We start from the raw sequence: 21117 nt of genomic DNA, 5'->3' as shown, positions 1-21117 counted from the left end.
CCAGCGAACCGCGATTCCCCACGTTCCCTCCCGGTCCCCGGGTAGCCATAGCAACCCGGGCCGCCCAGAACTCCACCTCCCGGCCTGCTCCGCGCGCGGACGCCGCCGACGCCGCTTCCTATAGGGCGGCGCTGTCCCGTCCCGGCGTCCTTTGCGCGGGCCTCTCCCCGCTCAGCCAATCGGCGGCGAACAGGTCGCGCAGGGGGAAAGGAGGAGCCAAGATGGCGGCGAAAGGCGGCGGCGGCGCGGGAGGCGGCGGCGGCGCTAGCAGGAACGGCATCCTGGACAAGGTAGCGGCTCGGCGGGGCGGCCGCTCGGCCTGCGGGGCGAGAGGAGGCCCCCTCTGGGACGAGGCGGGCAGAGCGGCCGGGCTGAAGGCCTCCCCGGCCCGGTTCGCCTTGGGAGCGTCAATCCCCGGCCCGGCTCTCCGCATCGCCCCGGTAGCTGAGAGGGCCGAGCTGCCTCTCGGGAGAGAGAGAGAAAGAAAGAAAGAAAGAAAGAGAGGCCGAGCCCCGCTTGGATATAACCCGGCGCCTGTCAGATGCGCGGGGACTACAACTCCCAGAATCCTCAGCCGCCCGGTTGGGAGACGAAGATGGAGCGGTGGGGGGGGGGGGAGGTGGAGGAGAAGAAGGAGAGCCTAGCCGTTGATTGGCCAGCTGGGAATTCTTAAGTGCGGAGAAAGAATAGCGTAGAATAGGAGCTGGAAGGGACCTTAGAGGTCATCTAGTCCAACCCCCCCCTTCTAGAGGTGGAGACCCTTACAGAATCGCAATAACTAGAATTGGAAAGGGACCTTGGAGGTCATCTAGTCCGCACACAATTCTGCTCGAGCAGGAGACCCTTACAGAATCACAATAACTAGAATTGGAAGGGACCTTAGAGGCCATCTAGTTCATCCTCCCCCCCGCTGGAGCAGGAGACCCTTACAGAATGATGGAAGAACAGGGTTGGAAGGGACCTTGGAGGTCATCTAGTCCACCACCACCACCCCGCTCAAGCAGGAGACTTACAGAATGATAGAAGAACATCATTGGAAGGGAGGGTTGGAAGGGACCCTGGAGGCCATCTAATCCACACACCCCCTTCTCAAGCAGGAGACCCCGTACAGAATCACAGTAACTAGAGTTGGAAGGGACGTTGGAGGCCATCTAGTCCATCCCCCCCACCCGCTGGAGCAGGAGAACAGAGTTGGAAGGGACCTTGGAGGCCATCTAGTCCATCCCCCCTTGCTCGAGCAGGAGACCCTTACAGAATGATAGAAGAACAGGGTTGGAAGGGACCTTGGAGGTCATCTAGTCCACCACCACCACCACCCCGCTCAAGCAGGAGATTTACAGAATGATAGAAGAACAGGCTTGGAAGGGACCCTGGAGGCCATCTAATCCACCCCCCCCTTCTCAAGCAGGAGACCCCGTACAGAATCACAGTAACTAGAGTTGGAAGGGACGTTGGAGGCCATCTAGTCCATCCCCCCCCCCCGCTGGAGCAGGAGAACAGAGTTGGAAGGGACCTTGGAGGCCATCTAGTCCATCCCCCCTTGCTCGAGCAGGAGACCCTTACAGAATGATAGAAGAACAGGGTTGGAAGGGACCTTGGAGGTCATCTAGTCTACCCCCTCCGCTGGAGCAGGAGACCCTCTACAATTCCAGTCAAATGGTTAAATGCTGCAGGGAGGCGTTTTCCAGGCTCTCAGGACTCTTCCTGCATTGTTTTTACCTTAATTCAGTATTTTATCTCCTGTATTGTATTGTGCAGGTGTTTTTATTTTGTAGGTGTATGTGTCTCCTTGTTGACGTTTTATTTAAACTTCTATTTGTGTTGGTATGTCTAATGTGTGTTTTATTAGTGAGGTATGTCTGTAGATGCCATATGCTGAATGAAATACAGGTAGTCCTCGACTTAACGACAGTTTGTTTAGTGACCGCTCGAAATGCCGACACTGAAAAAAAGCCAGTTATGACTGTTTTTCACATGACAAAATTCAGACACTTGGCAACTGACTCGTATTTATGACGGTTGCAGTGTCCCTGGGTCACGTGGTCCCCTTTGGCAAACTGAATACCGCAGCCAATTTTGATCACCAAAATATCACAAAAAAGATGTTGAGGGTGTGGAAAAAATTCAGAGAAGAGCGACTAGGATGATCAAAGGCCTGGAGACTAAAACATACGAAGAACGGCTGCAGGATGGAAAAGAAGAAATAGGGGAGACATGATAGCAGCGTTCCAGTATCTGGGGGGCTGTCAAAAAGAAAAGGGGATCAAATTATTCTCCAAAGCACCAGAGGGAAGGACGAGAAACAATGGTTGGAAACTGACCAAAGAGAGAAGCAACCTGGAATTAAGGAGAAACTTCCTGACAGTGAGAACAATCAACCAGTGGAACAGCTTGCCACCAGAAATCGTGGGCGCTCCATTGCTGAAAGTTTTTTAAAAAGAGACTGGACAGTCACTTGTCTGAGATGGTATAAGTTCTCCTGCTTGAGCGGGGGGCTGGACTAGAAGACCTCCAAGGTCCCTTCCAGCTCTATTCTGTTCTAAGTCCTTCTCTCTGTTGTGTTCCAGTCTCATTTCAATTTCACAGGCAGATTCCCTCACTGTGTTCAGCTTTCCTTCGATTGAAAACAAAAATAAAATTATTTTTCGCTTACAGTCCTGTCAGACATCGGCTATTGGATCTTAAGAAACCGACTCTTCTTTATTTTTATAATTCTTAGAGGAGGAAAGCTTTTTATAGCTGCCTTGACTTTACTGATTTTTTTTCCCCTGCTTCTGTGTTGAGAATAAAAGCACAATGGTGTTGTCTTGATCTGAGCCTTTCAGCTGTTGCCTCAGAGGACATTCTGGTCCATAAGCAAGCTGACTGCCAGATTTGATTTTTTTTTAAAAAAAGTTAGAATTAAGTTGTCATTCCGGACAGTTGAAAATTTTTTAGATATGGCCGTTGGGTTTCAGAAAGGATGATGTGTCTTTTTCTTTGAAGCTGGCAACAGGAAGTCAGCCAGTAGGAGGAAGGAACACCCACAATGAGAAGGGAGGTGAGGGGTTTTTTTTAGACATTAGTGTTACTTGATTGTGTTCATATCCAGGGACTGCTTAACTTACAACTACAAGTGAGCCTGCAATTTCCTTTGCCAAAGCAAAAACAGTTATGGTAAGTTTTGCCGCATTTTGCGACTTTTCTTGCCACTGTTAAGTGAATCAATATTAAGGTTTTTTTAAAAAAAATATGCTTTATTGATTTTCTAGTTTTACATTTAAGTATTTAAAAAGCAACGTGGCGGCTGGGTTAATAATACAATGACATACATGTATCTTTAGTACAAGTCTCAAGCTAGGACATTAAATTTTTCCTCTCTCTTCCCTTTAGTATTTACTGTCTCCTGTTTAAACTAATACAGTTCTTATTATATCAATTCAATAAAAATGACATTCTTACATTTATCAATAATTTTGGGCTTATACATATCCTTATTATTTTAACATTCAGTCTTTATAGGCAACCCATGTCCTAATTAATTTCCCCCAATTTTTAGTTTCCCGTTAATATTTAACTTTAACATTTAATATTTATAATTTCCAAGTTTAAAGTAACCAAGGTTCCCTTTATCACAATTCATCACAAAATCTAATATTCAGAATACACATCTTAACTATTTGCATATATTCTATTTCTCACCATCTTACATCAACTAATGAATCAATATTAAGTTAGTCACATGGTTATTAACTGAATCTGGCTTCCTTGTTGATTTTGCTTGCCAAAAGATCACAAAAGCTGATCCCATGACTTGGGACACAGCAGTGGTCATATATATGAACCAGTTGCTAACCATCTGAATTTTGATCTTGAAACCATGGGTGGGTGTGTCCGTGTGCGTGTGTGTCTGTGCTACATTGGTTGTAAGGGTAAAAAAATGGTCCTAGGTCACTTTTTTTTCAATGCTGTTGTAGCTTTGAATGGTCACTAAAAGTCGAGGACTGCCTGTATTTAGAAGCTCTTCAAAGTCAGAATGGAAACTAACCAAAGAGAGAATCAACCTTAGAACTAAGGAGAAACTTCCTGACAGTGAGAACAATTAACCAGTGGAACCACCTGCCTCCAGAAGCGGCGAATGCTCCAACACTGGAGGTTTTTAAGAAGAGGCTGGACAGCCATTTGTCCGAAATGGTATAGGGTTTCCTGCCTGAGCAGGGGGCTGGACTAGATGACCTCCAAGGTCCCTTCCAACTTTATTATTATGGATCATCACACAGTCAGCCAGATGTTCAGACTGGATTTGGCATTTTGTCTACCTATCGAGTCCTTACCCAGGACCTGGGATAGGCAGATGTGGATGTTTGATGGTATTACAGATCTCGTCGCAGGATGGAAGCGGTTCCTAGTAAGGCCGCCTTTTGCAATTGACTAATGGCGAATTTGTCAATGCCGATGATGGTGTTCAAGTGGTGCTCCAGTTGTTTTGGGATTGCACCCAAGGCGCCTATTACTATTGGTACCACCCTAGCTTGCTTTTGCCACAGTCTTTCTATTTCTATTTGTAGGTCTCTGTATTTTGTTATCTTCTCCAGTTCTTTCTGGTCTATTCTGCTGTCTCCAGGCACTGCCACGTCCACTATCCAGACTTTTTTTGTCTGTCTTATCGACAATTGTTAAGTCCGGGGTGTTACGTTGCAGGTGCTTGTCTCTTTGAATTCTGAAGTCCCAGAGCAGTTTAACTTTATCATCATTATTATTGTTGTTTTGTTGTTGTTGTTGTTGTTGTTGTTGTTGTTGTTATTATTATTATTATTATTATTATTATTATTATTATTATTATTATTATTATTATGCATCTCTGGCCAGTCATTGTCCAGCTTCTGCTTGTTTTGGTAAGGTGCTGTTACGAGGTTCCAGACGCTAGTGGCTTTTGCAGAAAAAGATACTAGAAATGTGGCATTTCAGCAAAATAGGAATACGTTTAATATTAGCCCTGGCATGAGAGCCTCCATGCTATATAGCATATCAGGCAGCATTGCCGGTCTTGGTCAAATACTTCAGGGTCTTCCCATGTGACGTTTAGAGTCTTTAAGCCTTCTTCGCCATGTATTTTGAGGGTGTCCCCTTGGTGGTTTGATATGGGGGGGGGGAGGATTGTTCCATCTCATTGCCATACGATTTTAATGAAGAATTCGCCCAGTAAGAGCTTGTGTCGTGGAAAAACCCAAATGAAAAAGACAAGAGAGAGCAGCACAAAACAATCATTCTTATTTTGCTAACAATTTGGAACATAGCAAGCGTAATAACACAACGTCCCCTTACATTAACAATCCATGGCAATGAGGACCCTATGGCATTGCAGATTCCAAAAGGACAGCTATATGCCAGTGGCCAATCAATGAGGTCCAGTCCCAATCCTTTATACCAGCGGTTCTCAACCTGTGGGTCGGGACCCCATTTGGGGTCGATCGACCATTTCACGGGGGTCGCCAAGCAAGGCTGTCCACCATTTTTTTTCCCCTTTTCGGGCGGGTGCCTTACCTCCCTTGGGCTGGGCCAGCTGGTGGTCGGCCTGCTCCGTCTCTGCCGCTTGCCAGCTACGCCTCGGCAGGCGCAGGGGGCAAAACCATACATGCGCGGCGCTCCCGGGCAGGGAAAGTCCTCGACTTACGACCGGTTGGGTAGTCCTCGACGTACGACCGGTTTAGTCCTCGAATTACAACCGGTTTAGTCCTCGACTTACGACCGGTTGGGGGTCGCGGCATTAAAAAGGTTGAGAACCACTGCTTTATACCCTTTCCCATTCTAAGACTGTAGTCCAGTGATGACGAACCTTTTAGAGACCAAGTGCCCAAACTGCAACCCAAAACCCACTTATGCATCGTCAGGTGCCAGGTGGGTGTGGCCTATTGGGTGGGCGTGGCTGTGATGTAATGGCAGATTGGGTGGGACTAAAAAGTTCAATGAATCAATTCCAACTTTGCAAGATCTTTTTTTTTCCCCGTGAGAAGTTGAAATTGACTGACTAATTGAACCTTTTTTCTTTTTTTGCACACGGTGGCGGAGGCCTAAAGCAAAAAGGGTTTATAAAACCCAGCTGAAGGCCCAGGACTGGGGCGACGGCGCGGGTGCCCACAGAGAGGGCTCTGAGTGCCACCTCTGGCACCCGGGCCATAGGTTCCCCACCACTGCTGTAGTCAGATGGTCTGCTGACTTTTTGCTGAATTCTGCTGACTTTCTACTCCAGGGGTGTCAAACTCAATTTCATTGAGGGCTGCATCAGCATTGCCGTTGCCCTCGGGGGGGGGGGAGGCGGGAGTGTGTGGCCAGGGTGGGTGCAGCCTACTGGGTGGGCATGCATGGAGTGAGTGTGGCCTACTGGGTGGGTGTGGCCAGCTCTACATCGTTTGTGTCAAGGGGGCCTGGGCAGGCGTGGGACAGATCTGAGGGTCTCTGGCAGAAGGGGGGGGGGAGACCGGGGCAAGTGCCAAGGCATGGTCCACTGGAGGAGCCTCACTGTTCCTCTCAGGCCATGCACGGGGTGGGGGATTGTGGAGCTAAGACTGAATGTGTTTCAGCATAGGTGGCCACCACAACATTGTACATTGGCTCCCGGGCGGCCTGGGCCAGGGCCAAGGCAGCGGGGGCCGTTCCCTCACTGTTTCCAGGATGGCTTCGCGGGCCACATGAAACCACTTTATGGGCCGCCTCCGGCCCCCAGGCCTTGTGTTTGACATGTCTGTCCTCCTGACTTCCTGCTGACCTTCTGCTGAACATAACTATACATCGGGACCCTCATCCATCAGCTGCTTTCAGTTCCCTATTTCTTAACTGTTCCAGTCCTGATGTCCTAATAATAATAATAATAATAATAATAATAATAATAATAATAATAATAATAATAATAATAATAATAATAAAGTTGGAAGGGACCTTGGAGGTCATCTAGTCCAACCCCCTGCTCAGGCAGGAAACCCTATACCATTTCGGACAAATGGCTGTCCAGTCTCTTCTTAAAAACTTCCAGGGTTGGAGCATTCGCAGCTTCTGGAGGCAGGTGGTTCCACTGGTTAATTGTTCTAACCGTCAGGAAGTTTCTCCTTAGTTCCAGATTGTTTCTCTCCTTGATGAGTTTCCATCCGTTGCTTCTTGTCCTGCCTTCTGGCGCTTCTTAAAAACTTCCAGTGATGGGGAAGGAAGGAAGGAAGGAAGGAAGGAAGGAAGGAAAGCAGAATAGCAGAATAACAGAGTTGGAAGGGACCTTGGAGGTCATCTAGTCCAACCCCCTGCTCAGGCAGGAACCCTATACCATTCCTGACAAATGGCCATCCAGTCTCTTCTTAAAAACTTCCAGGGTTGGAGCATTCACCGCTTCTGGAGGCAGGTAGTTCCACTGGTTAATTGTTCTCACTGTCAGGAAGTTTCTCCTTAGTTCCAGGTTGCTTCTCTCCTTGATGAGTTTCCATCCGTTGCTTCTTGTCCTGCCTTCAGGCACCTTGGAGAATAGCTTGACTCCCTCTTCTTTGAAACAAGCAAGCTTAGCAAAATCATATTAAGTACAATTGCAAACTGCAAAATTAAGCACAGCACAGACTTGGCTTCAATACTTTGTCCACGAGGCCTGAGTTGGTTCACCTGGGCCTAAACCCTGCACAAAAGAACAATATTTATCGTTTTCCACAGAGCTTTGGGTGAACGCTGGGGAAATGATCATTCAAGACGTAAAATCCAGTACATTTAATGCTTGAATTTAAATATAGCTTCTTATTTAGGAATTAAGAGATATATAGTCCACCTTTCCTCCAGGGGTTGAAGTCAATATACGTAGCACCTCCTTCAACAGATACAGGTCTGACCAAAATTGGACCTCAACGTTTCTGTTGCCAAGCAAGATTGTTTTGCCCCCATTTTACGACCTTCCTTGCCTCCGTTGTTAAGCGGATCGCCGCCATTAAGTGATTAACACGGTCGTTGAGCGAATCGGGCTCCCCCCACTCACTTTTGCTTTCCCAGAAGGGGATCGCGTGACCCCCGGGGGACGCTGCAACCGTCGTAAATGCGAGTCGGTCGCCAAGCCTCTGGACTTTGTTCGCGGTGACCTCGGGGGGACGGTGCGACGGTCGTTAAGTGTGAAAACGGTCCTAAAGTCACTTTTTTCAGCGACGTCGTAGCTTTCGGTCGCTTAAATGAACTGCTTTTTTTTCTTTTTTTTTTTTAATTGCCTCAGTGGAAAATCGACGACAAACCCGTCAAAGTGGACAAGTGGGACGGGTCAGCGGTGAAGAATTCGCTGGATGACTCGGCCAAAAAGGTGAGCTCCCTTCTTCTTTTTTTTTGGAACAGCTGGACCCTTCGGCCCAATTCTGGTGCCTTTCCCGTCAGTTCTCCCAGCCTCCTCCAGGCTTGTTTTCACGCCGGCCAACTTGGAATTTCTGTATATATGTGTTCCTCTGCCGTTGCTAAGGATTCTTTCCTCGCCAATAGCAGTAGCCATTAGCCCTTAGACCAGGGGTAGGCAACCTCGGCTCTTTGATGACTCGTGGACTTCAACTCCCAGAATCCCTGAGTCAGCAGAGCTGACTCAGGGATTCTGGGAGTTGAAGTCCACGAGTCATCAAAGAGCCGAGGTTGCCTACCCCTGCCTTAGATTTATATACCGCTTCTCAGTGCTTTACAGCCCCTCTCTAAGTGGTTTACAGAGTCAGCATATTTGCCCCCAACAATCTGGGTCCTCATTTTATCGACCTGGGAAGGATGGAAGGCTGAGTCAACCCTGAGCTGGCCAGGGTCAAACTGCTGGCAGTGGGCGGTCCTCCTCCTCCTCCTCCTCCTCCTCCTCCTCCTCCCTGCAGACCTCCTCCCCCTTCTAGCACTGATGATGTTCCCTAGTTAGGTAATGAATGTCTGCAAGAAAACAACCAATCTCAGAGGGGATCAAGGACTCTAGTGTCATCGTTCTCCTCCTCTTCTTCCTCTCTGGAAACCCCTTTCCCCGCTTGCACTGATAATGTGCCCTAGTTGGATCATGAAACGTCTGCAAGAAAACCACCCAGCTCAGAGAGCACCAAGGACCCCCCCAGTCTGTCTTTCCTTCCTTCCTTCCTTCCTTCCTTCCTTCCTTCCTTCCTTCCTTCCTTCCTTCCTTCCTTCCTTCCTTCCTTCCTTCCTTCCTTCCTTCCTTCCTTCTCTTCCTCCTCCTCCTCCCTCCCTCCCTTCCTTCCTTCCTTCCTTCCTTCCTTTCTTCTCTTCTTCCTCCTCCTCCCTCCCTCCCTCCCTCCTCCTCCCTTCTGGCACTGATAATGTCCCCTAGTTGGGTCATAAACGTCTGCAAGAAAACCACCCAGCTCAGAGAGCACCCAGGACTCCACAGTCCTCCCTTCCTTCCTTCCTTCTTCCTCTTCCTCTTCCTCTTCCTTCTCCTCCCTTCTAGCACTGATAATGTTCCCTAGTTGGGTCATGAAATGTCTGCAAGGAAGCCACCAAACTCAGCACCAAAGACCCCACAGTCCATCCTCCCTCCCTCCCTTCTTCCTCTTCCTCCCCCTCCCTTCTAGCACTGATAATGTTCCCTAGTTGGGTCATGAAACGTCTGGAAGAAAACCACTAAGCTCAGAGAGCACCCAGGACCCCACAGTCCTTCCTCCCCCCCTCCCTCCCTCCCTCCTTTCCTTCTTTCTTTTCCTCCTCCTCCCTTCTAGCACTGGTAATGTTCCCTAGTTGGGTCATAAAACGTCTGCAGGAAAACCGCCAAACATCAGAGAGTATCAAGGACCCCAGAATCTTCCTCTCCCTCCTTCCTCCTCCTCTTCCTCATCCTCCCTGCAAACCCCCCTCCCTTCTAGCACTGATGATGTTCCCTAGTTGGGTCACGAAACCACCCAGCTCTGAGAGCGTCAAGGACCCCCACGTTCCCGCCCCGAATAGTAGAATATTCCCTTCTGTTAGTAAACCTCTTCCCTCTGAGGCTGCGGCCCTGTGCTACCGTCTGCCCTTCTTTCTCCCCCCAGGTCCTTTTGGAAAAGTACAAATATGTAGAGAACTTCTGCCTGATCGACGGGCGCCTTATCATCTGCACCATCTCCTGCCTCTTCGCCATCGTGGCTTTAATATGGGATTACCTTCACCCCTTTCCCGAATCGAAGCCGGTGCTGGCTGTCTGCGTGATCTCATATCCTTTCCCGGTGCCCCCGCCTTTCTTTAAAAAACGTTCCCTACTTCGCCGGTTTGCGAAGCCCTGGGTTCCTTTTTTGGGGGGGCCAGGTTGAAGGAGAGGTCAGGCTAGCTGATCTTCCCAAGTTCTGATCCTCTGCCCATTTTCCAGTGGGGAAAAAATAATCTGGTTCCATTTATCTCTGTATCCTGGGGCGTTCTCGCCGGCCGGAGTTGTAACTTTGAACGGCCACGAAACCAATGATTGTAATTTGAGGACTTATCTGCATTCAATCTGAGGAGCTACAGGTGTGTTGCCCCCATATCCCTCCAGATTTCATACTTGGTTTGAATTGAATTGAATTTTGATTTATGCCTTTACCCAGCCACCCATCTTCTAATAGAATAGAATAACAGAGCTGGAAGGGACCTCGGAGGTCTTCTAGTCCAGAGCTTTTCAACCAGTGGTACGGGTACCACCTGTGGTACATGGGCACCTGGCAGGGGGTACGCGACCATCCTAGAAAAGTGGTAGAGGGGGAGGGGAATGAGCTGAACCGGTGGCAGCACCGCACAAGCCTGAGTGAGAGACGGCTGGAGCTGCAGGGCTGTCAGGGCTCAGCGGAAGCGCCAGGATCAGCGCCAGGATCCAGCTGGAGCTCGGCACTGATCCTGGTGCTTCCGCTGAGCCCAGAAGAAGCGCCGATCAGCTGGAATGTTGCAGCATCTCCAGGGTCTTCTGATTTACATCCAGATGCTTGGCAACCGATTCATATTTATGACGGTCACAGTGTCCCAGGGTCATGTGTGAAGTGACCAAAACCTGCTGCAACCACCCAGCAGACGGGGGGAATAAAAACCAAACACCCCCCCACCCCACCCCATCCCTGCTGCCAATCCTCAACAGAAATGCTCAGAACAATGGAAACCTCGGACAGGAGGAAGAGCGCGGCCTGGTGGGCAGGCAGGTGTCTTGCTCAGTTGTCTTTTGGGGGGGGGGGAGTCATCAAGTTTTTGACCCCTTGCTAGGCGACTGGTGGTCCTCGGATGTTGCCATATCCTAAAAGTGGTACAATGGGTGAAAAGGTTGAAAAGCCCTGGTCTAACGTACCCAGGGTGGCTCCCGATTGAAAATTAAAATGGCATATCAAGATCGAATTAAAACTATAAACAGGTGGAAGAAAGACTAGGTGCCAAGCTACCCTTCTGTAGGGGCCGTTCTCTAATTTTATCTCAGAGCTTGTGGCAAAAATATAGCATCTCTCTGATTTATGGCCTTCTTTTCATCAAGTGGTCTGTCAAGTGGGAACTGAACGTGTTGCTCTCCTAGATAAGAGAAACGGAATGTGAATTCTTCCAAAGGGATTTGGCTTCGGACTACGTCTCCTTGAAGCCGGGATGTGAAGTCATTTTTGGTGCAACCACGACACCAACCGCTCCTTTGAGATGTGTCCTCTGGCGGGCCTTTTCTCCTGTTCACCACCTTTCTAAATCATAAATTTAGATACAGGTAGTCTGGTGCTGGAGAAGACTCCTGCGAGTCCCCTGGACTGCAAGGCGATCCAACCGGTCAGTCCTGGAGGAGATCAACCCCGACTGCTCTTTAGAAGGCCAGATCCTGAAATACTTTGGCCACCTAAAGAGAAGGAAGGACTCCCTGGAGAAGAGCCTGATGCTGGGAAAGATGGAGGGCAAGAGAAGAAGGGGACGACGGAGAAGGAGGTGGCTGGATGGAGTCCCTGAAGCAGCAGGCGTGAGCTTCAATGGACTCCAGAAGATGGTGGAGGACAGGAAGGCCTGGAGGAACGTTGTCCAGGGGGCCGCGATGGGTCGGAGACGACTTCGCAACTAACAACAACAGTCTTCAACTTACAATCATTTGCTTAATGGCCATTTGAAGTTAGAATGGCACTGGGGAAAAGTGAGTTACGGACGGTCCTTGCAAAAGTGACCATTGGAGCATCCGGATGACAGACAAAGCCTAGATAGGTAGGTAGGTAGGTGAATGGATGGAAGGAAGGAAGGAAAGGAAAGGAAAGGGAGGGAGAAAGGGGAGGAGAGAACGAGAGGAAGAATTTAGGAAGGAAGGGAAGAACGAAGAAAGCAAAAAAAGGAGGAAGGAAGAGAATGAGACAAGGAAGGAAGGGAAGAGAAAGGGACGGAGGAAGGAGACAATGATATTAGGAAGGAAGAGAGGGAGGGAGGAGGGAAAGGAGGAAGGAGAGAATGAGACAATGGAGGGAGGGAGAAAGGGAAGGAGGGGGAGGGAAGGAGAGGAAGAATTTAGGAAGGAAGGAAGGAAGCAAAAGTGAGGAAGGAGGTAGAAGAGAATGAGACAAAGAAAGAAGGACGGAGGAAGGAGACAAAGAGAAGGAAGGAAGGAGAAGGAGACAAGGAAAAGAGGAAGGAAGGAGAGAAGGGAAGGAAGGAAGGGCTTACCTCAGAGTTTTGAGTGACCTATCACTGGAGGCCTTCAAGAAAAGATTGGACGGCCATTTGTCTGGGATGGCATAAGGTCTCCTACTTTGGAGAGGGGTGGACTGGAAGACCTCTGAGGTCCCGTAGGAGTCTGATTCTAAGACCCGGTGTGTTTCTTTAACCTGGCCCAACGTATTTCATAATGATGGGAATTCTGACCATCTATACCTCATACAAGGAGAAGAGCATCTTCCTGGTAGCGCACAGGAAAGACCCCACAGGAATGGACCCCGACGACATCTGGCAGCTTTCCTCAAGTCTGAAAAGGTACCCCTCCCTCCCCGCTCCCAGGACTCCCCAAGCCCAGCCATTGGCCCTTCCCCCCCTCCCCCCCACAGAAGAGAGTTAAGTTGAATGTCGGAGTGTGCGCAGTCTTATTGCGCTGAGATAACCCAGGAGTAAACACAGTAAACCGTGGTCTATATTAAATGGTGATTTATCTTACACCATCTACCATATCATACACCAGGAACAACATACATACACGTGCTAATACAGCAGGATCCAACAAACCACAGTTACAGCAGGAAAAGGGAAGAGAGCACACATCAGCAGGAGCCTTCTTTTTATACAAAGGCTCTTCAAGGGACACAGACCCTGCTGAGTCATTCCCATCATTACGCCACACATCTCACATTATACAAGCTGGTTAGCTGTTCAATTATTACCTTGACATTGAAGTTGTCCTGCACGGATCCTGGCACGAAATAGCTTGGGTTGCCAACCTTGCAGGCTCCGTTGTGTCCTTCGGGCAGCCACGTTAACCTCCATAGAAATGTCCCCACCTTCTCTCCACCGCTGGCTAAGTGACCGGTCATTAAATGAGGATTATATCAAATGTGATATCATCGCAATTTAATTTAATTTAGTTTAATTTCATTTATCTTTTATTCTTTTTATTTTGTTTCTTGTTTCTATGTTTTGTTTTGTGTTTTTATTTTATTTGCTGTTTTTTATTTTATTATTTTCGTTTTCATTTTGTTTTTTACCTCATATTTTAGATAAGATAGATAAGATAACCTTTATTGTCATTTTTTTTTTACTGTGGACACAACGGCACACATCAAAAATGAAATTTAGTTGCCCGCTCCCAAAGTGAAACACATACATGACACACACCTAAAACATACTGTTGTACTATTTTATTACTTTTTATTTTACCTTATTTTGTATTTCTTACTTTATTTGGTTTTCTATTTTCTATTTTTATTTTATCTTAGATTATTTAGTTGATACTTGGCTTTATTTTATCTTTTATTCTTTTGTGTTTTTATTTTATCTGCTTTTTTTTGTTTTATCATTTTCATTTTCATTTTGTTTTTTACCTCATGTTTTATTCGTTGTTATTTTACCTTACTTTATATTTCTTATTTTATTTTGTTTTCTATTTTGTATTTTTATTTTATCTTAGATTGTTTAGTTGACACTTGGCTTTATTTAATCTTTTATTCTTTTCTGTTTTTATTTTATTTGCTATTTTTTATTTCGTTTTACTGTTTTCGTTTTCGTTTTGTTTTTTACCTTACATTTTATTCCTTTTTATTTTACCTTATTTTGTATTTCTTATTTTATTTTGTTTCCTTTTTTCTACTTTTATTTTATATTAGATTACTTAGTTGATACTTGGCTTTTGTTTTGTGTTTTTATTTTATTTGCTATTTTTTATTTTGTTTTATTATTTTCGTTTTCATTTTGTTTTTTTACCTTATATTTTATTTGATGTTATTTTATCTTATTTTGTATTTCTTATTTTATTTTGTTTTCTATTTTCTATTTTTATTTTCTGTTAGATGATTTAGTGGACACTTGGCTTTATTTTATCTTTTATTCTTTTCTGTTTTTATTTTATTTGCTATTTTTTATTTTGTTTTATTATTTTCCTTTTCATTTTGTTTTTTACCTCATATTTTATTCGTTGTTATTTTACCTTATTTTGTATTTCTTAATTTTATTTTGTTTTCTATTTTTATTTTCTATTAGATGATTTAGCTGATACTTGGCTTTATTTTATCTTTTATTCTTTTGGTGTTTTTATTTTATTTGCTATTTTTTATTTTGTTTTATTATTTTCCTTTTCATTTTGTTTTTTACCTCATATTTTATTCGTTGTTATTTTGTATTTCTTAATTTTATTTTGTTTTCTATTTTTGTTTTCTATTAGATTATTCAGCTGATACTTGGCTTTATTTTATCTTTTATTCTTTTTGTGTTTTTATTTTATTTGCTATTTTCTCTTTTCTTTGACCATTTTGGTTTTCATTTTGTTTTTTTACCTCATGTTTTGTTCGTCGTTATTTTACCTTAGTTTGTTTTCTATTTTCTATTTTTATTTTCTGTTAGACGATTTAGTGGACACCTGGCTTTATTTTCTCTTTTATTCTTTCGTGTTTGACGTTATATTTTACTATTTCGTTTCTTTTTAAGAAAGCGCCCGCAGTTTTGGCTTCCCTGACGCGTCCTGTCTGTCGTTCTGTCCCTCTTTCGGCAGGTTTGACGACAAATACAGCCTGAAGATGACGTTCATCGGCGGCCGCAGCAAGCAGCAGAGAGAGGCGGAATTCACCCGCTCCATCGCCAAATTCTTCGACGGCAACGGGACCCTAGTCATGGATACCTTTGAGCCCGAGGTCTCCAAGCTTCACGACAGCCTCCTGACAGAGAAAAAGCTTAAATAGGCTGCCAGCCAGCTGCCTGCTTAGATCATGCGGAGCTTAAAGCCAATAAAGCAATCAAGCAATCTTGATTGGCAACCTTCCTTTTGTCCTTAGACCCCCCCTCTCCTTTCTCTCCCCATCCCTCCTTTGAGCAAAAGAGGATTTTCATTTTAATTTGCTTCCCTTTAGGTCACGGAGATCCGATCTCGACCCATTTGTAAGACTCGGGGACTTCAACTCCCAGAATTCCCCAGCCAGCATAGCTGGCTGGGGAATTCTGGAAGTTGGAGTCCCCGAGTCTTAAAAGCTGCCGGAGTTGATGCTCCTGGTTTAGATCGACATCCTCGGTGCCGCCTGAGCTGGGTGTGATTTTTCTTGGAGACGTTTCGTTAACAGACTAAGTAACGTCATCCGTGGCTCAGGATGAGCACTGCGTGGGTGGCGTTCCCTAGTTGGGTCATGAAACGTCTGCAGGAAAATTGCCAGAGAACACCAGGGACCCCCATTGCCGTCCTCCTCCTCCTCCTCCTCTCTCCTGGCATTGATGATGTTCCCTAGTTGGGTCATGAAACGTCTGCAGGAAAACTGCCAAGCTCAGAGAGCATCAAGGACGTCACAGTCCTTCCTTCCTTCCTTCCTTCCTTCCTTCCTTCCTTCCTTCCTTCCTTCCTTCCTTCCTTCCTTCCTTCCTTCTGGCACTGATGACGTTCCCTAGTTGGGTCATGAAACGTCTGCAGGAAACCAGCCAAGCTCAGAGCACCAAGGACCCCACAGTCTTCCCTTCCTTCCTTCCTTCCTTCCTTCCTCCCTCCCTCCCTCCCTCCCTCCCTNCCCTCCCTCCCTTCCTTCCTTCCTTCCTTCCTTCCTTCCTTCCTTCCTTCCTTCCTTCCTTCCTTCCTTCTGGCACTGATGACGTTTCCTAGTTGGGTCATGAAACGTCTGCAAGAAAACCGCCAAGCTCAGAAAGCACCAAGGACCCCACAGTCCTCCCTCCCTCCCTCCCTCCTCCTCTCTCCTCCTGGCACTGATGACGTTCCCTAGTTCGGTCATGAAATGTCTGCCAGAAAACCGCCCGGCTCAGAGAGCACCCGGGACCCCCACAGCTCAACCCTGAGCTACAAATATATTTCAGTGCTTTGTGAACCTAGATTTGCAAAGCCTTCCTGGCATGGGAAGGGCTGACCCTAATTTTTATTTCATTTTCTTTTGAAATGGGCAGTGCTGCAGGCCTTGTCAAACAATCCGCGGCGGAATCTGAACGGCTGCTTAGTTAATTAAGGTCGTGTTTTTCCATAACGCCTGTCGCTTAACCGATTTGTCACGGTCCAGTTTTCTCTTCTTTTTCTTTTCTTTTTTCTTTTTCTTTTTTTTTTGATCTACCAAGCCACCGAAACCATTTTGGGGTGGGGTGGGGAATTTGATCTGGAGATTTGAAGATGCCGGCAAATCCTCGACTTAACGATCGCCATTCAGCCCCAAATTTCTGCTGCTCAGTGAGACGGTTGTTAATAAAGCTTCGCCCCGTTTTACGATCTTGCTTGCCCCGGTTGTTAAGTGGATCGCTGCAGCTGTTAACGTCGGACGGTCGCTAAATGAACTGTTATGTTGAGGACGACGGTAAAAGAAAAACAGTGGAGATTTTTGAAATATTTTTCGTGTCTACTTCGACCCTTTTTTGGTGCACTTATATCCATGCAGTTGGAGAGGTGGGACACCCTCTCCTTTTGTTTCTTGGCATAAACTGCCGTTTTCTAAAAAAATACTGTGTGTGTTTTTTTTTCCCAATAAAAGGCAGAAAACATAATTGTGGAATTATTCATGAGTGGGATACGCAGTGCTTTTATTTATTGATAGATTGTAGCTCTAATTATTTACATAGGCATCCACACGCGGCTGAACCGAATCACTTATAACAAACTTCACCCCTTTTACGGCCAAAAGTTATAAATTAATTACATAACTATAAATATTGTAAGAATTTTTTTAAAAAAGAGAACCAATTCGGTGTAGTGGTTAAGGCACCCAGGCAGCTTTCATCCGTAAGGTGGGCCTAGAACTCACCGTCTCCTGGTGATTGGCCCAAGGTCACCCAACTGGCTTTTATATCTAACGTGGCTCTAGAATTTACTGTCTCCTGGTGATTAGCCCAAAGTTACCTAGCCAGCTTTCATCCCTAAGGTGAGACTAGAATTCACCGTCTCCTAATGATTGGCCCAAAGTCACCCAATTGGCTTTCTGCCCTAAGGTGGGACTAGAACTCACCGTCTCCTGGTGATTGGCCCAAAGTCACCAACCGGCTTTTGTGCCTAAGGTAGGACTAGAATTCACCATCTCCTGGTGATTAGCCCAAAGTCACCCAACTAGCTTTCATTCCTAAGGTGGGACTAGAACTCACCGTCTCCTGGTGATTGGCGCAAAGTCACCCAACTGGCTTTCATGCCTAAGGCGGGACTAGAACTCACCGTCTCCTGGTGATTAGCCCAAAGTCACCCAACTAGCTTTCATTCCTAAGGCGGGACTAGAACTCACCGTCTCCTGGTGATTGACCCAAAGTCACCCAGCTGGCTTTCATGCCTAAGGCGGGACTAGAACTCACCGTCTCCTGGTGATTGGTCCAAATCTAAGCAATTCCCTCCAGTTGCCCCCAACCCATCTCGGGCCGTAGAGCATCTTAGTCTTTAGTTCCCCCAGAAACCGAAGGGGGGCGTGAAAAAAAGCAACCGACTCATTCGGACGGCATTAGTGGCTAATATTTTATACACGTTTTCTTTCTGGAGTCCCGGATCAATTCAGGGTTGAGAAGCCCCAAGTGAAAAGGGACGCTGTCTTTCAAGGTGGAAAGGGCTGGGGGGGAGGGGGGGATCATCCAACAAACCAAACGATCCCAATTCAGATCCGATCTTTCCCTGCCGATGCTTCCATGGACTCCTCCATCGATTCTGCCACCGATCCCTAAAAAGGGAGAATCTGTCACTCAAAGTAGCCGGACACATCCACTGGGATCGTCGATAGGGTTGTGAGTGGGGGGAGTCCTTGACTTACGACCGCAACTGAGCCCAAACTTTCTGGTGCTAAGCAAGTTGCTAAGTCAGTTTCGCCCCGTTTTACGACGTTGCTCGTCACAATTCGGTGAATCGCCAGAGTTGTTAAGCTAATAAGTTAGTTGTTAAGTGAATCTGGTTCCCCCCGTTGACTGCTTGTCAGAAGGTCCTGGATGGGGAGAAACAGACTCAGGCTCAACCCTTCCAAGACTGAGTGGCTGTGGTTGCCGGCGCCTCGGCATAGTCAGCTGACTCCATCGCTGACTATAGGGGGCGAAACTCTGGCTCCCTCGGAGAGGGTGCGCAATCTGGGTGTCCTCCTGGATCCACGGCTGACACTAGAAGACCAGTTGACGGCCGTGGCCAGGGGGGCGTTTTACCGGGTACGCCTGATTCACCAGTTGCGGCCTTTTCTGGACCGGGACGCCTTGCGCACAGTCACCCATGCTCTTGTCACCTCCCGCCTGGACTACTGCAATGCTCTCTACATGGGACTCCCCTTGAGGAGCACTCGGAGGCTCCAGTTAGTCCAGAATGCAGCCGCGCGGGCGGTGTTGGGAGTGACTCGTCGCTCCCATGTAACGCCGCTGCTGCGCGAGCTGCACTGGCTGCCGGTGGCTTTCCGGGTGCGCTTCAAGGTGCTGATTATCATCTTCAAAGCACTCCATGGCATCGGACCTGGATATCTCCGAGACCGCCTTCTGCCGCAGGTTACCTCCCATCGGCCGATACGCTCCCACAGAGTGGGTCTCCTCAGGGTGCCGTCAGCCAGACAGTGCCGGCTGGCGACCCCCAGGGGGAGAGCCTTCTCTGTTGGAGCACCCACCCTCTGGAACGAACTACCCCAAGAGATCCGGGTGATTCCGGATCTCCCCTCCTTCCGCCGCGCCCTCAAGACATGGCTATTTAAACTGGCAGGACTGGCCTAAGGGTTATTTTTAACTTGGTTTTATAATAATTTTTTTAAAAAAATTAATTAAATTATAAAGGCCTTATAATAATATTTTATTTTAATTAACTTTTTAACGTTAGTATTTTTGTAGTTATGTACTTGTTTTTAAAAAGGCTGTAAGCCGCCCTGAGTCCGCAGGGAGAAGGACGGGGTAGAAATTTAAATAATAATAATAATAATAATAAAAAATGGGATCGCATGACCCCTGGGACACTGAAACTGTCATAAGTACATGCCAGTTGCCAAGCATCTGAATTCTGATCACGTGACCATGGTCGTGTGAGAAATGGTCATAAGTCACTTTCCTGAGCCAGCATGGGGAAAGTATGCCCTCTTTATGACTTGGGGACTTCAACTCCCAGAATTCCTGAGCCAGCATGGGGAAACCATGGCTTGTTTATGACTCGTGGACTTCAACTCCCAGAATTCCTCAGTCAGCATGGGGAACTCTGGCCCCTTCATGACTCGTGGACTTCAACTCCCAGAATTCCTCAGCCAGCATGGGGAAACCATGGCTTGTTTATGACTCGTGGACTTCAACTCCCAGAATTCCTCAGCCAGTGTGAGGAAAACTCTGGCCCCTTCATGACTCGTGGACTTCAACTCCCAGAATTCCTCATTCAGCATGGGGAACTATGGCTCCTTCATGACTCGTGGACTTCAACTCCCAGAATTCCTCAGTCAGCATGGGGAACTATGGCTCCTTCATGATTCGTGGACTTCAACTCCCAGAATTCCTGAGCCAGCACGGCTCAGCTTGGAAACCTCTCCCTTTCCCCTCAGCATGGCTGGCTCAGGAATTCTGGGAGTTGAAGTCCACCAGTCATAAAAGAGCCAAGGTTGCCTACCCCTGGCCCAGACCCTCTCCTGGACTTCAAACCCTAGCACCCCATGGAGGTCCACTGCTCTGGACCTCCGTCCGCTTAGTGACTCAAGTTATGCCGAAGGTCTGCTAGACCAGCCGTGGAGGAGCTTCCAGCTTTTGGGCCAGTATCTCCAAGTTCTGAGGTTCTCCAGTCAGGACAGTTGGGGGGTTCTCCTGCTGCTCTTCCATCCGCACGTGGAGGGATGATAGGAGCCATGGACTGATGCTCCAAGGTGGGATGATATCTCCAAACCTTGGCACTTTTCAGAAGCCTAGGCCTCTCAAAGGAAAGGAGAAGCTTGGGGAGACAACCCTTGAGGAGAAGATACTCACGGTGCTTTCAAAAGCCGAATCCATGGGTTCTGGAGAGACTTTTTGCCTGAGCAATCCTCCATATCGAATCCTGCAGGAGAGAGAAAGTGTGGTGGGACTTCCATCTAGCAGATCATGGAAGCCAAAGGTGTTAGGTCAGCAAGGATATGAGGCTGGAGAAATGTATTCATGGCTGGTTTCTCCTCCATCTCCTGAAGGACCTTCATCATCATTTTGGGGGGTGTTGGTGGAATCTCTTGGTCATTTAAAGGGGTGGGGGGTGGGATTTCCTGTCCACTTGCGTGGAATTCTCGTGGAGAAGGCTCCTTAGACTTCAAGACCAGTTCTGTTCCTCCGTGCTCCGTTATTTATGAAGAGGTCCTTGGTGGTCTCTGAGCTTGGTTTTCTTGCAGATGTTTTATGGCCCAGCTAGGTGACATCATCACTGCTAGAAGGGAGGAGGAAGGAAGGAAGGAAGGAAGGAAGGAAGGAAGGAAGGAAGGAAGGAAGGAAGGAAGGAAGGAAGGAAGGAAGGAAGGAAGGAAGGAAGGACGGACTGTGGGGTCCTTGGTGCTCTCTGAGCTTGGTGGTTTTCTTGGAGACATTTCGTGACCCAACTAGGTGACATCATCAGTGCTAGAAGGAAGGAAGGAAGGAAGGAAGGAAGGAAGGAAGGAAGGAAGG

At 47.3% G+C, this 21117-nt stretch overlaps 2 protein-coding genes across 3 annotated transcripts in view; one reads left to right on the top strand and one right to left on the bottom strand.

The window, feature by feature from the left end:
- The first annotated feature begins 207 nt into the window (after positions 1–207).
- Positions 208–15348, top strand: SPCS2 (signal peptidase complex subunit 2). Of its 2 annotated transcripts, none has more exons than XM_015815490.1 (5): positions 208–290; positions 8210–8293; positions 9990–10150; positions 12742–12876; positions 15098–15348. In XM_015815490.1, the coding sequence occupies exons 1-5, from the start codon at positions 222–224 to the stop codon at positions 15282–15284; spliced, it is 636 nt and encodes a 211-aa protein (XP_015670976.1). In that variant the 5' UTR covers positions 208–221; the 3' UTR covers positions 15285–15348. The 2 variants fall into 2 exon arrangements, with proteins under 2 accessions (XP_015670976.1, XP_015670977.1); XM_015815491.1 differs by lacking the exon at positions 208–290 and adding an exon at positions 3059–3156.
- A 2804-nt stretch (positions 15349–18152) lies between these two features.
- LOC114922541 (disintegrin and metalloproteinase domain-containing protein 9-like) overlaps positions 18153–21117 on the bottom strand; it is a 32393-nt gene continuing 29428 nt past the window's right edge. The window contains exons 18-19 of the mRNA XM_029284049.1: positions 20455–20524; positions 18153–18215 (exon numbers count right to left, since the gene is read on the bottom strand). Of these exons, the coding sequence (XP_029139882.1) occupies positions 18153–18215; positions 20455–20524 (133 nt within the window). The remainder of the gene's footprint in view (positions 18216–20454; positions 20525–21117) is intronic.

Source organism: Protobothrops mucrosquamatus, unplaced genomic scaffold, assembly GCF_001527695.2.
Source record: "Protobothrops mucrosquamatus isolate PMUCROS unplaced genomic scaffold, P.Mucros_1.0 scaffold344, whole genome shotgun sequence".
NCBI lineage: Eukaryota > Metazoa > Chordata > Lepidosauria > Squamata > Viperidae > Protobothrops > Protobothrops mucrosquamatus.
The sequence above is the reverse complement of the archived record's forward strand: the minus strand, read 5'-3'. Positions and strand labels throughout refer to the sequence as shown.

Excerpts from the sequence above, each read along its gene's own strand:
- SPCS2 (XM_015815490.1), top strand. The coding sequence starts at position 222 with ATGGCGGCGAAAGGCGGCGGCGGCGCGGGAGGCGGCGGCGGCGCTAGC. Across the intron at positions 8,294-9,989 it reads TGGATGACTCGGCCAAAAAG|GTCCTTTTGGAAAAGTACAA; the intron begins GTGAGCTCCCTT and ends TTCTCCCCCCAG. Across the intron at positions 12,877-15,097 it reads CTTTCCTCAAGTCTGAAAAG|GTTTGACGACAAATACAGCC; the intron begins GTACCCCTCCCT and ends CTCTTTCGGCAG.